This window comes from Aspergillus fischeri, genomic scaffold (genome assembly GCF_000149645.3).
Source record: "Aspergillus fischeri NRRL 181 1099437636252 genomic scaffold, whole genome shotgun sequence".
Taxonomy (NCBI): domain Eukaryota; kingdom Fungi; phylum Ascomycota; class Eurotiomycetes; order Eurotiales; family Aspergillaceae; genus Aspergillus; species Aspergillus fischeri.
Genome location: NW_001509768.1, coordinates 942,405 through 955,100, shown reverse-complemented (window position 1 = coordinate 955,100; position 12,696 = coordinate 942,405). Strand labels below are relative to the sequence as shown.

At 48.9% G+C, this 12,696-nt stretch overlaps 5 protein-coding genes across 5 annotated transcripts, besides 1 other annotated feature; 2 read left to right on the top strand and 3 right to left on the bottom strand.

Annotated features, from left to right (window-relative positions):
* Window positions 1-1,937: 1,937 nt before the first annotated feature.
* Window positions 1,938-4,016, bottom strand: NFIA_064950 (uncharacterized protein; the record flags this gene model as incomplete). Its single annotated transcript, XM_001263227.1, has 1 exon — window positions 1,938-4,016. The coding sequence occupies one exon, from the start codon at window positions 4,014-4,016 to the stop codon at window positions 1,938-1,940; it is 2,079 nt and encodes a 692-aa protein (XP_001263228.1).
* Window positions 3,546-3,622: a microsatellite.
* A 1,863-nt stretch (window positions 4,017-5,879) lies between the features above and the next one.
* Window positions 5,880-6,243, bottom strand: NFIA_064940 (YqaE/Pmp3 family membrane protein; the record flags this gene model as incomplete). Its single annotated transcript, XM_001263226.1, has 3 exons — window positions 5,880-5,901; window positions 5,959-6,093; window positions 6,227-6,243. 3 exons carry the CDS (start codon window positions 6,241-6,243, stop codon window positions 5,880-5,882), a joined length of 174 nt encoding a protein of 57 aa, XP_001263227.1.
* Window positions 6,244-8,498: 2,255 nt separating this feature from the next.
* NFIA_064930 (uncharacterized protein) lies at window positions 8,499-9,263 on the top strand (the record flags this gene model as incomplete). The annotated part of the gene is made up of 1 exon (XM_001263225.1): window positions 8,499-9,263. One exon carries the CDS (start codon window positions 8,499-8,501, stop codon window positions 9,261-9,263), a length of 765 nt encoding a protein of 254 aa, XP_001263226.1.
* Window positions 9,264-9,634: 371 nt separating this feature from the next.
* Window positions 9,635-10,566, top strand: NFIA_064920 (H(+)-transporting V0 sector ATPase subunit c; the record flags this gene model as incomplete). Its single annotated transcript, XM_001263224.1, has 6 exons — window positions 9,635-9,651; window positions 9,767-9,779; window positions 9,917-10,046; window positions 10,112-10,268; window positions 10,331-10,434; window positions 10,502-10,566. The coding sequence occupies 6 exons, from the start codon at window positions 9,635-9,637 to the stop codon at window positions 10,564-10,566; spliced, it is 486 nt and encodes a 161-aa protein (XP_001263225.1).
* A 953-nt stretch (window positions 10,567-11,519) lies between these two features.
* On the bottom strand, window positions 11,520-12,654 carry NFIA_064910 (mitochondrial 37S ribosomal protein mS38; the record flags this gene model as incomplete). Its single annotated transcript, XM_001263223.1, has 2 exons — window positions 11,520-12,202; window positions 12,252-12,654. 2 exons carry the CDS (start codon window positions 12,652-12,654, stop codon window positions 11,520-11,522), a joined length of 1,086 nt encoding a protein of 361 aa, XP_001263224.1.
* Between the last annotated feature and the right edge of the window lie 42 nt (window positions 12,655-12,696).

The following is a 12,696-nucleotide window of genomic DNA, read 5'->3' as shown; positions in this document are numbered from 1 at the left end:
GTGATAGTAGGTGTGGGGATGGGGAGAAGGTGATGGAGCAACGAGCTGAAGATGGACATCAATGCCCATTAATATACAAGTGTCGAGGACTCGAGGGAGGCAGAGTGGAGGACAGATGCTTTAGATCAGAACCCAGGCGGACACCGATGATGCAGTCCGTGGTTGCGTTATCCACCGTGGATGGACGGCTCAATCGATCTGGTGCAATCGCGGTGAAGCATGAGCATTGTTATTTGTTGTTGCAATGCAATGTCGCCCATACTCGAGGATGACGGTCTCCACTGGGCCCCAGAGTTTGCCTCCATTTCTGCGCCATCCGAAACGGCCGGGTCGAAGATGGTTTTACCACCGTCCTTCAGGATGCGTCTACCTTGGTTCAGATACGCCCATCACTATCCATCTGAAATGAGTCTGAGATCTGATTCATTTCAAATATACACGGACGATGGATTTGTCGCAGTCAGAGGGGAGATGTGAGTCGGCCTGCAGTAAAGTTACAAGTGGAGCCTCTCTGCTTCGACTACTGTAGGCAACGATTTCCATCCTTTTATTATTATGGATGAGCTTTACAGTGATTACCTCTATAGGATAGTGTATGTTTTCCTTGTCTCAACTATGCACACTATTCAGAGAAGAGACCTGTGAGATCAATACAAAGGCAACCTCTCTTCTCGTAAGCCAAGCACGATTACCGAAGTGGCTAAGAGACTTCTAACAAAGAAACACTTCTGATTGGCATCAGCCTCCATAACAAACACATCCCTGCCCATATTGATCCTACCTTACTCCATAATAACGATCCCTCCCTAGGCATAGGCTAATTACATTGGTCCTTTACCTCACTCCTTCCTCCCGCGGTGACACTGCATTCCGTTCCGTCTTATACTGTGGTTGCCGATGATGTCGCGCCGAGTCCGCAGAGAGGTACCCCTCCATTGGCAGCGTTCCCCCTAGATAACAAGGATCACGCTAGATTAAGTTCAAGGTAAAACTGACTGAGTGAGAGATTTAATTATTCCTCGTCTGCAGTCAGCACAGCTAATCATCGTCGTCGTCGTCCGAGCACATTTCAGTATTCTGAGATCGACCCATGCGATGACGTCATGGCAGCGGGGTCGCTCGCCTCCGAAGTATCACACATATCTAAGGTATCCTGAGGTATCTGTACCTGGGATAGTGAGGCGAGGTACGAACCTTACTTTACACTACTCTCTCAATAGGTACAGGCAAGAATGTATCTGATTTCGTTCATCCTATTGACACTCAGATATTTTGCTCTAGACAAAGAGAGCATCTTCAAATAAACAACGGCCGTCTTATGATGGTTACCTTACCGTGTAAAGCAGTACGGCTGGTAATTCAGGTACAAGTAGAGAGTACCTAGGTGGTAGATATACATTCCTTCTCTCAGCCACAGTTCCCCCTTTGCATGTGATGGCGCCTCTGACTTGGACGAGCCACCTGTTGCGCCCTTTGTTTTGGATAGGGGCATTGGATATTCTACATACTCAGCACCCCGGTGGGTAGGATATCGTTGCATCAGTTGACATCGCTTGTCAATGTTTGTGATCTGAGGATATTCATTTGAGATCCAGCTCACGATTCCGGATTAATGCTTTTCAATCTATCATTTACTACTTTGTTACACTGGGAGAGTGAGGAGAGAAAATGTTTCATCAAGAACGTGCAAGTCCCTGGAACATGATTTGGTGCCTCTCTCAGAACGGAACCAGCCGCCCAGCCCTATTTCATTTCGGACACATGAAGATGATGATAGAGAAGAAGCAGTAAATGAGCAAACATGTGTGATGTGATGATATGTTACAGGGTATTATCAGCACATATACTGAAAGTTCAGACCTCTTATGGGAAATGCATGTAGTAAGTGGATACAACCATAACGCCTTTGATGTTGGTAGGGAAAAAGGAAAGAGCATCTAGTCCACGCGCAGAATTAGGTCAGAGCCTCGCCGTGCCGGTGTCAAGTTGCGGCCCCAGGACACTGGTTTCCTCCGCGGCGTAGCAGGTGCCATGCCCTCCACTGGAAAGCTGGGGTCAACTGGGAGTCTCTTGGACTTGTGGTCAGAGTACTGGGTTTGAGTATCGCGGGTCTCTAGCCAGCCATCCTCGGGAGAATATGGGGCTCTCGGGCCCTGGGGTTGCGGCTTTCCCTTGCGAATCTGCACTCGTTTAATGTCATCGCCTCGTACAATCCGAGGTCGGGAGACGATCTCCTGCACAGGAGGAGCTGTTCCGGAAAAGGGTATTCTGGGATTCGGCACAGTAGCACCGTTACCAAAGTAGCCGCCACCATCGTTCTTGCCAGCGTTAACTGACGGTGTGACTACCTCCCTTACTGGAGTGAGTGGCTTGAAGTCGCCCGAACGTCGAGACTTTCGACGGAGCTCCGAGCGGTCCTTGAGGCTGATGGTCTCGAAGCCGTCTGTTGGGGCTTTTACGAGATCATCGTGCGTTACTAGCTCGACCGACCGACGTGCAGCTCCACGAGTTGATTGCCGCCCATCACTCTGGCCGTATCCTGTGCGTGGATATAACCATTGACTGTCTGTGTAATCTTGCTGATCCGGCATTTGGGCTTCCGCATACCAGCGTGGATCATTGCAGATTTCTGCTTGTTGGTAGTGCGCAATCCTTTCTCCAGTATTGGCGAAGACCGGCTTCGCTCCATACCCAACGTTCTTTTTGGATAACGGCGCGTTGTCCATTCCATATAGCATTGCGCGCGGGTTGGATGGTAAACCCATTGTTGGCCTATACTGCTGGCTGCCATTGTGTCCGCTTGTTCCACCCATGGAACCCTTGTTTTGGTTCGAAGACCCAAGAAGGCTTCTAGGTCTCACTGCATCCTCTTCGAACAATGTGTCACTACTCATGTGTCTCGAGGGCTTGTGGCTGCTCCATCTTAATGGCTTTGGATATAGGTTCATGTTGGGCTTATCCGGTAATAAATCGGAAACCGTGCGCTCTGAGGTCTGACTTGGGGAAGCGCCAAATTCGGAATTCGTTGACACCGCGAAACCGATCCTGTCTGGACTATCATAGGCAAAATGATAATCACCAGGGCCTCTAACCACGACTACTGGATTTCGGGTTGCCGGCTGGAATGGCGACATTAACCTCGCAGTCTCGGAATTGGATTGCTGGCTTCCCACACTAAAAGAAGGATTGGGTGGGCCTTGAATTGGACGTCGAGGAAGCGGCAAGCCAAAGTCTGGAGGTTCCGACATGGCACCTCCAATCTCGAAGAAATCTCGATCTCCGATTTTCTCATGCTGACGCCGTAACCTCCTGCAGCAGAAGAATATTATGACCCCGAGAATGAAGAATCCAGCAACTCCAGACGTGACGGAAACACCAATTACGGCACCAGCATTGAGGCCGCTACTTGTAGCAGTAGAAGTGGACGATGCTAGTTGATCGCTAGTAGTACTTGAGGATGTTTGTGCGCTGTGCGTTACTGTCAAAGGGGTTTCAAAGCTGGCAAGTGTGGATGACGTGGAACTCGATGTCGTAGCCTTGGTATCTGTTGTGGTCATTGTTGTGGTCGATGTCGTCAATAATGTTGATGGTGATGTTGTTGTCGTGGTTATTTCTGCTGTCGGGTAGATAGTAGACATGACTGTGGCGGTTATGGTAGCATGTGTCTTTGGAACGGCGCCAGCTACCGAGTCACAGATGTTATAGACATCGGAGCTCTCCGTCACAGTCATGGGACAGAAGGACAGGTTGCAGCGCAAAGCTGCCTCGCCTAGGGTATAACCACTCTTCGTGTTCGTCCTGCACAGGCAGTCTAGGACTAGGCTGGCGCACGCGTTCGTTGGGTAATCCGATTCTATGAAGATTTTGACGCAGCTCAAAGCACATCCTGGAATAGACTCGAGCGGCGAGGAGGCCACGGACGCCGTACGTCGAGAGTGACGGGAGCCATGTGCCACACATGATGATACGCAGAAGATCGCTGCGACAAAGCTCCGTCGAACTAAGGCGAGGAGCATGTTGTAGCATTCCTAAAATCCGGTCAGACCACTTAGGCATCCACATTGACGGAACTTTTTCGGTGAAGAATATGGGTTTGCAACAGGAATCTGAAGAATGGGGACGGCTGGACATACCGATCCTCACCTTGATAATCGCACTGCAAAGGAACTAGCACCCCAGGAGTCATGAGTAAAGATGTAGCTTCATTCTCGAATATCTCAACACACAAAAACACAGAAGAGCCCGGTGCTCATGAGAACCGATGCTGAAGACTCTGGAGTTAAGCAAACGGAAAACAAAGAGAAGAAGGATCGAAGCCCGCATGGCGCGTAAAATGGATGCCATCATTACAGTTCACCACACTTCCTCATCCTGCTGACGCTGTTGCCGGCGTCAAATGGGAAAAGTCGCCTCCTTTCGCCATGATTCTGACTGGCTACACATCACAGAAGCCCAATATGTGAAACGAGACAGCGAGGCTGAGCGTCTGTAGGCGCTCTGATGGAAAATGAAACACAGTTGACGCCATGTCTAATCCGTGAAAGATATGTCTGAGACAGCATGAGCAAAGCTGGCGCTTCGGTAGGAGAAGAGTTGAAGGACTTGCTGAATACGCGCCGTGTTGGCGCTGCAAGTACCTCTGACTTTCCTATTCGAGTTAGTTCCACCCTTTGTAGTTTGGCGCCCCGATATATTGTACAGTAAGGATGCATCGTTTCTCTTGTAACTTTTTCTTCATAGTCCAATGGCCCATCGTTTAGACGGAAGATTATCAGAAAGGTACCTCGCAGCGAGAGTGAGATAAGCAACCGACCATCCGCGAATTGCTGAACGCATGTCCACAGGCAGATCTGAATATGTCAACGTCAAATACTATCCACATGGTGACTTTGCAAGTTATTGCCAGAAGAATAGGATCCTCCTGGACCCCCATCACAGTGGTTATGGCCTCCGATTAATGAACGAGTCATTTGAGGAAGGGTGTATAAGTATCGACGGAACTGTGATCAAGTAGATGACTTTGACAGCGAGGAAACTGCAGCTACTGTTGATGCAGATTGTGCTAAATGCTTGCATCTTGACTGTGACCAACTGCTCAAGGAGTCCTAGGATCAAAGTAGATGGTTAAGTGGCTAGGGTTTGGGAGATCTACGTAGACAAGATTCAGTGGAAATCATGATCTTCTGATTGTATACTCCATAGTCAGTGCCGCGCAAATCTATTGGCGATACTGGGCCGCACCTTGACCTGACGCTGGGCTATCTCATGCTTGGTACCATGATGAGCAGAATCTACTTTTGATTTTGGGAGTCCAAGTTGCGCGTCTATGGCTGAAGTGGTTGCCATCTCCGCTATTTGCCCATGGAATGGGAGATACGCATATAAAGTCTTCTAACAAAAAATGGAGACAACTGATAGTGCGTTTAAACTCGTTATTTAACAAAGATTTGTAGGCATTGCCATGATCACGTGGAAACACTGATAACAAACCAAGAGCAGAAGCCCACTGTGAGAAATGAGCTGGTATCATCCGAGTTGAAGACAAGAAACATAGCGCAGAGCAATAATGGAGACGACGAGGATGGAGCAGAAGACATTAGGCCGTATTGCAATAATTAAGGTGGTATGGCACGATCAAGTCACAGCATTTGAGCAGCAACTGCCAAGACTAGTGGGGCTAATCTCGACCGGCGCTCCACGGAACCATGTTGACGACACCGCTCTTTGATCATCCGTAATGTATCAGTAGAGATCGCATTCTCTTTCGCATCTAAGATTCATAAAAGCCGACATGATGAAGCGAGATGGATTTTGGTTTGCGATTTTCGGTAGATAGACTCAAGAGGGATGAAGGTGATCGACTAGTGGTGGAGCGCGCCCTAATACTTGAATATGATGTAGCTGCGAACTCGGTTAGCCCTGAAAGCTAGGCAGCCACAAAAAGAGATGGGTACATACAAGGCGTGAATGATGCCGGGAATCCAACCCAAGATGGTCAGACAGATGTTGATCAGAAGATCAGCACCACATCCTCGCTCAAGGAAAACACCCAGAGGAGGCAGGATGATCGCAAACAGGATCTTGCAAATGTCACTGTAGAGTAAGAGAACAATTAGCACCTTCTTCGCCCTCAATGTATTTTTTTTAGTGCTGAAATTCGCTCATCATGGGCGAGTACCACCAATGGCCGTAGAGCAGCAAGAAAGGAACAAGGGGAGAAGCTTACGAAGCAGTGAAAGGCATCTTGATTTAGTGGTCTGTAGGGTGACAAGGGAAGATATCGAAGGAGTAATATGATGGATATTTGAGAGAGATGATGAAGAGGTGATTTCAGAAAGGCGACGGTAATAGTAATGATGGGGAAAGGGTTGGCAAGGAATAGGGCGGAAGCTGCTTCTTAAATCATCGGCAACACATAGGGTAGTGCAACCTCAGGACTTGCTAGAGGTACCTTACCTACCTAGGTACCACCACTAACGTCAGTCAATCTTGCCTTTGCCTTGCGTTACTTTTGCTACATATGGAATCGATAGACGTCTATTTTTATCAATTAATTCTTTAAAATTGTTATCTTCCATGCCAGAGATAATCTTAATACAAAGTTACCTTTTTTTTCTCTTTTTCGCAACGCAACATTTGGGTGCTGAGTATCCCATAGCCTCATACAAAGCCCATACATACATCATCCCTTTTGCAGGCTGAGCATTACGTCATGCTTTTACCGCCGACCTGTGGCTCATGTTCGTACAGACTGACTTGATTGGTGGATGGCTGCCGTTGACGATTTTTTGATATTCCGCTGCCTAGAAAGGTACCTACTTAGAACCCTTCCTTGAGTCCTTCAAATTAGGTACCTTAATCTGATAAGGCTGGCGATCCCTCAGGGTTGGAAATTGGACTTCGGAAACACGGCTTACTGGAATATCGTAGAACAGGAAAGGGGACCCCTCGGGCGCCTTTTGTGTTGATGCTACGTGTGACTGCAAGTTATGCTTATTCCATCACAAAGGTGGCTGAGAAATATTAGCCACATGACGCTCTTTAATTGAAATATTACTTGTGGCAGTGTGGTTTTATTCCTGTTGCCTGGACCTACGTCAGGACTGTCCTTAGTTCGAGATCTATCTCGGCAGATTTTTCGTTCGCTCGAGAGAGGTACTGGAAGCGAGAAAGATATCATACATAAACTCACTCTTAGAATACTATTAGTTCTACCGACGGCCAATATCTACATAGAATTAGTGACTTCAATAGTTATCTTGTCCCTTGGGAGTCTGCTTCATGGCAAATGGAGAGGAAATAGGAAGAGCCCACAATACTAGATGGAAGGAGGATGTAGTATCAGCACTCGCATATATGCTCCAGATGAATGATATGCAAATGATGATAGACGTGCCAATTCTACCTCGCCATTCTCACCCTTTTTCTCAACAGGGTATCATGTCTTGGCGTGCGGGAAAGATAGGTTAAACTCCGCACGATGTTCTCCGCATACAGAAATTATCGAATTTATCAACTCGGCACTTCTCTCGCCAGCTCAACGTTTTTCCACATCTACTGGTCATCCTTGCCCATGCTTTCATGGCGATGAGACTCGGGTTCGTCCCGCTCTCCACGTCAACACAGCGGGCATTCAAGTCAGTCCCCCTCCAGCAGGTTCGCAGATGCTGTCGAGTACAAGGGAGGGACAGCCCATATCACCTACACAACGGCACAGCAAGAAGATGGTTTCAGACTACAAGCGCAACAGCCCCTGATCACTTGCCCTTCGCCTACACATGGCTTACAAAGACACCTGAGCAGATCGTGAGTGCTCTCGCTCCCGTGCTTGGAGCAGCTAGCTAAATAGTCAAGAGACTCCAGACGATGTGCTTTCGGGCTTACCTCCATCCTCCTCATCGCTAGCAGAAACAGGAAATGTTGTCGTCCTCCTCGCCACTCCCTCTTTCGCTCAGTGGATAAATCCCGACAGCCAATTCCTCGAACAGTGGATGAACAGACTGTACCCGATACCTACGACGTCAGCGTCTTCAGGTCCCATCCACGCTATCCTTGCTGTCATCGATGGGATACCGGATGCACGTCGACCTACAAACTCCGACGGAGTCATATCAGACTCCGAAGGATTGACAGTCACGATCGCGCAGGCAAAGGATATAAATGCAAAAGCTGCTGCGCCCCGCCGGGCCAGAAGAATGGGAACAGAGGAGGCCGCCCTTGTGTTCTCGATTAAGACCAGTATTCCGGGTATATCTAATCAGACTCGCAGGCCTGTTCATGAGGTCGGGTTGCGGCTCGCCAACACCATTTTTGTCAATGGTAATGACAATACTCTTCTCGGAACACGCTGGGTTTACGATTCTTCAGCAAGCAAATATGTCTTAGACCAGTCAGTCTCCTTGTCGAGCTGTGTAATAACGAATTTTGCAAGGAATCTACAAACCTCTTGTGGACTTCCGTTATATCCTGTCGGTCAGAGAAGAGAAGTCATTTCTAGCATGGGCAATATTCTCCGCCAGGTTGCGAAGCATGCTGATGGCAGGTCGAACGAACCGATGCCAGCTTCATCCGAACTGGAGAAGGAGCTTCCCCGTTACATTGCAGAACACAACATTGCTGACCAAAGGGTTTCTGTTTGGGCCCTGGTCGAGAAGCCGGGTACCGACTTTGTACCCAGCGCAACTTCTACTCAGGATCGCCTCGTCCAATCAATTCAGGCTGGTGGTAAACTTCACCGTGTTATGAGTGGTGGAGGGGGATGGGGTAAAAAGCAAGGACTGCTGTCATTGGATCCCGAGATAAGCTTTCTGGAAGCAAAAGAATACGGAGAGCTGTCAGTCCTTGATCATTTATTCCCAGGTGATGGCAGGACCCCGGTCCACGAGCCACTGCCCTTTGAGCAGCCTACAATGGCAATGGACGATCTGTCTTCGCTGTCACAAGTTGCTAGTCCAGGCGACTACATTCAATTCTTCGTTTCTGTTGAGCCAGGCTACACGCACAGTGGCCTTCGAACATTGTCAGAGCTACCTCAAGGGAGCGTTTCGTTTCGTTTCGGTATGGTTTCTGATGCAGATATGCCGGCAACCGAGGCTACTGAGCAAATAGATCTGATAGCCGTTCCTCGCTATTTTGGCGCTCTATCAGAGAAAGCAATCACATACTTCCAGCCCAAGATTGAGGCAAACTCCAAGGGAGGTGTGCTTGGAACCAGCACCAAGTGTGATATTCCTGGAAGTCGAATTGAGATGACTTTGGCATGAGATATTTGAACTCAGACACATGTAAAAGCCCACAGGGTTATATATTGTACAATAGACTCTACTGGTCATTTCATGCAGCATTACCTAGAAAAAGTCATAAACTTCTCTCATGGTTCAAGCTGGTTGACTTGACCCTCCACTATTGTCGATCTGCCAAGCCGTAATCACGTGGTAGCGCAGATGGTAGCTGAGCCTCTCCGAAGCAACCAGCGTGTTCGCCTTGACCTCCAACTCCATCCCGAAACCCAAAGCCTTCGCATCATCGCAACGATAGCTTCTGCAGTCACTAAATCACCCGTTGTCGATCACTTACATATCCTTGAGCTTCATAAATCATATTTTTGATAGCCCGACCGGTTCGACCTTTCAAAATGGCCACGGAACTTTGGTACGTAACCACTTCATCTGCTGCTCCTTTACAACCAGCTACTGCTCCAATCCCGGTCAACCCCTGCATCAATTCCAGCACCAGATCTCAAATGCTAATACTCTCATCTGAATAGCCCAGTTTATGCTGTGAGTATTCCGCTTTCCCCAGCCACCGATACCAGAGCTCTTTTCCGTACCCCCGCGGATAGCTTCGTCATTGTTTCTCCAGCACTTGGAGCAATCTCACTCGCGTCTTCAAATACAACTAATACTGACTCTGATAGCCCTTCTTCGGTGCTCTCGGCTGCACTTCGGCCATTGTATTCACCTGCTTCGGAGCTGCCTATGGAACTGCCAAGGCTGGTGTCGGTGTCTGCGGGATGGCTGTCCTCCGGCCCGACCTGATTGTTAAGAGTATGTTTGCAGCGTCATAGCGATCTGAGAGGCCCGAGGATGTATTAACTAACGGCTTTCCATAGACATCGTTCCCATTGTCATGGCTGGTATCATTGGTATCTATGGGCTGGTCGTATCCGTCCTGATCGCAAACGACTTGGGTCAGAGCGTTCCTCTGTACACAGGGTTCATTCAGTTGGGTGCAGGTCTGGCCGTCGGTCTCGCCGGTATGGCAGCTGGGTATGTTCCATCACGAACTCCTTAGATTCTGTTAGCAATCAACTGACCTTGCTCGCCTGCAGCTTTGCCATCGGTATTGTCGGTGACGCTGGTGTCCGCGGAACCGCCCAGCAACCCAGACTATATGTCGGCATGATTCTGATTCTGATTTTCGCTGAAGTCTTGGGTGAGTATCATGATATGTGACTCTTTCATAGCTTCATATTACTAACCGTCGCTCGTTCTTTGTGCAGGTCTGTACGGTCTGATCGTTGCTCTTCTCATGAACTCTCGCTCGAGAATCGACGCCAAGTGCTAAACGGGCACTCTATCGACTCTCACGATTGAGAAGGATTGAATCACTATCAAGCGAGATTAGCCCCGCCCTCTTTGTGTACAAAATCGCAGTTTGGGATGTGGGTTGCTCAAACACCATGTAACGAGATAATTGTCCTTTTGTCTCGGATATGGTAGCAGGATCTGCTGTCCATTGTCCAGGCTAAGGTACGAAAACTGACTTGAACGAGGAAGGTGGATCTGGGGCTCTTCAACTATAAATGGACAACAGATATAATGCTGATGTGTTGGCGGCCGAGAGATGTAGACTAGGAAATCGGGGTTGGTTCACAGACTCTGATAGATACATCGCAGGGCCAACATCCGCGGTGAACTTGTACTTTATGCGAGTTTGTTGTTGTGACCTAGCTAGTCTGGGTCATTTATCTTGCAATGCTGAATGTTTTTGCCTTTTTCCCCTTTTTTCATGTATGTTCTTGTTGGCTGGATGGCATTCTTATTCCTGTTTTCCAGTTTTCGAAATATCATTGCTATCGCGACTAAGCATTAGTTAAACCTGATGGCCATCCGTGTAATGGTGAGATGAAGGACGACCGTTACATTGGTCAATCTTAGCTCGACACGTCGGCAAGCTGAATAGGACGCGGATCTCAAACCATAAGTGGAAAGAGTCAAGTACATACTGCCATTATGATGATGGCTCTAGACGGAGGATAGTATACGGAATGATATTGTCTATTGATACCAGAATGCTGGATACTATGCATCAGCGAGGAAAGAAATACCACAAGGACTATGTCAACAAAAGCTTATGAGAGAAAGCATTGACAAGCAAACGGGAGCAAGACCCGTCAGTTAATAGACCGGCCCCAACGCTTCTCAGGGTCGTGGTTGGTCAAAGAAAGATGAGGCAACAAAAGAGGAGAGACGCGGGGTGAAAATGAGAAGCTAATGTGGTGCGGGAAGTCCCCTTAATTAAGCCTTGTCCAGCTTGCGTCGCAGGGTTCTCGTCCTGCGCAGCAGCTTCTTGAACTTGTGCTTCTTCATCTTCAGCTTGCGCCGTCTCCTGGTGCTGATGGCATGCATGGTGTTGTTATCGCGCAGGCGCTCGATGTATGAGTTTTCCGACCCGTGGGGAATATCGATGATAGCATCGTTCTCCCCAGCGCCGGGAGCCTCCAGGTCCTGCGTGGGGACGAATGGGGAAGCATGGGCTTGGTATGTCTTGCGGCCGTCTGGATGCGTGGACTCGTGGATGGTCAGGACAGTCGAGAAGCTGGAGGTCTCTTCGGTGGCGCTGGCATCCTTGGCCTCGTCGTAGGCCACTGGAGGTGGCGGGGGTTGGAAGGGACGCAGGCGTTTGGTGAGTTCTTCGATCGAGATTCGCAATTCGGACATGTTCATTCCTTCGAGGCCCTCCGCCTCATTGAAGCCCCGACTCAGGATGTTCATCTGGTCTTCTTGCTCGCCGAGGTACGCCGCGTTCTCCATGTTATGAACGGCGGAAGAAAGTGTAAGAATCACATCGGCCGGGTCGGACTTGGAGGGCTTCTTCGCGGTGAAGATGGCATCAAAGGCTTCGGGACTGGAGGGTGGAGGTACAGTGGTAGAGACAGAGATAGGTCGATGAATGGAGAAGAATGACGCAACATGGATATCTGCCGGGAGACGAAATGGTCAGTTTGGAAACTATAGAGTCAAACAGACGTGCGAAGCCAAAAGTGACATAGTTGACTCTGCATATCAAGTAATACTGACCGTGTGGCTGTAGATGTTGCGTTGACGGAACACTGGGCAATCTCGAAAACGCAGCATGCTGATTGGACTTGGAGCCATTCCGGCCATCCTTTCCCCTCCGCTTCGAAGATTTACCTTCACGCTTATCCCCGGAGTTCACGCTTTTCGCGGGTGTCTGCGAGGAAGCATCGATGTTTCTTGAACCATCGCTGGGCTTTGAGGAAGAGGAGGAGTATCGGCGTTGACGCACATGCTCGGTCGTGCCGAAGAACCCATTCGAAGACGAAGCAAGAGCTTGACTGGATGTTCGAGAGATGGCAGAAATAGGCACAATGGGCGTCCACACAGCCCGGCGAACGGAGGATGGCAACATTTGCACAAGTAAGTAACCCAGCAAGTGGGTAAGGGAGTTTGC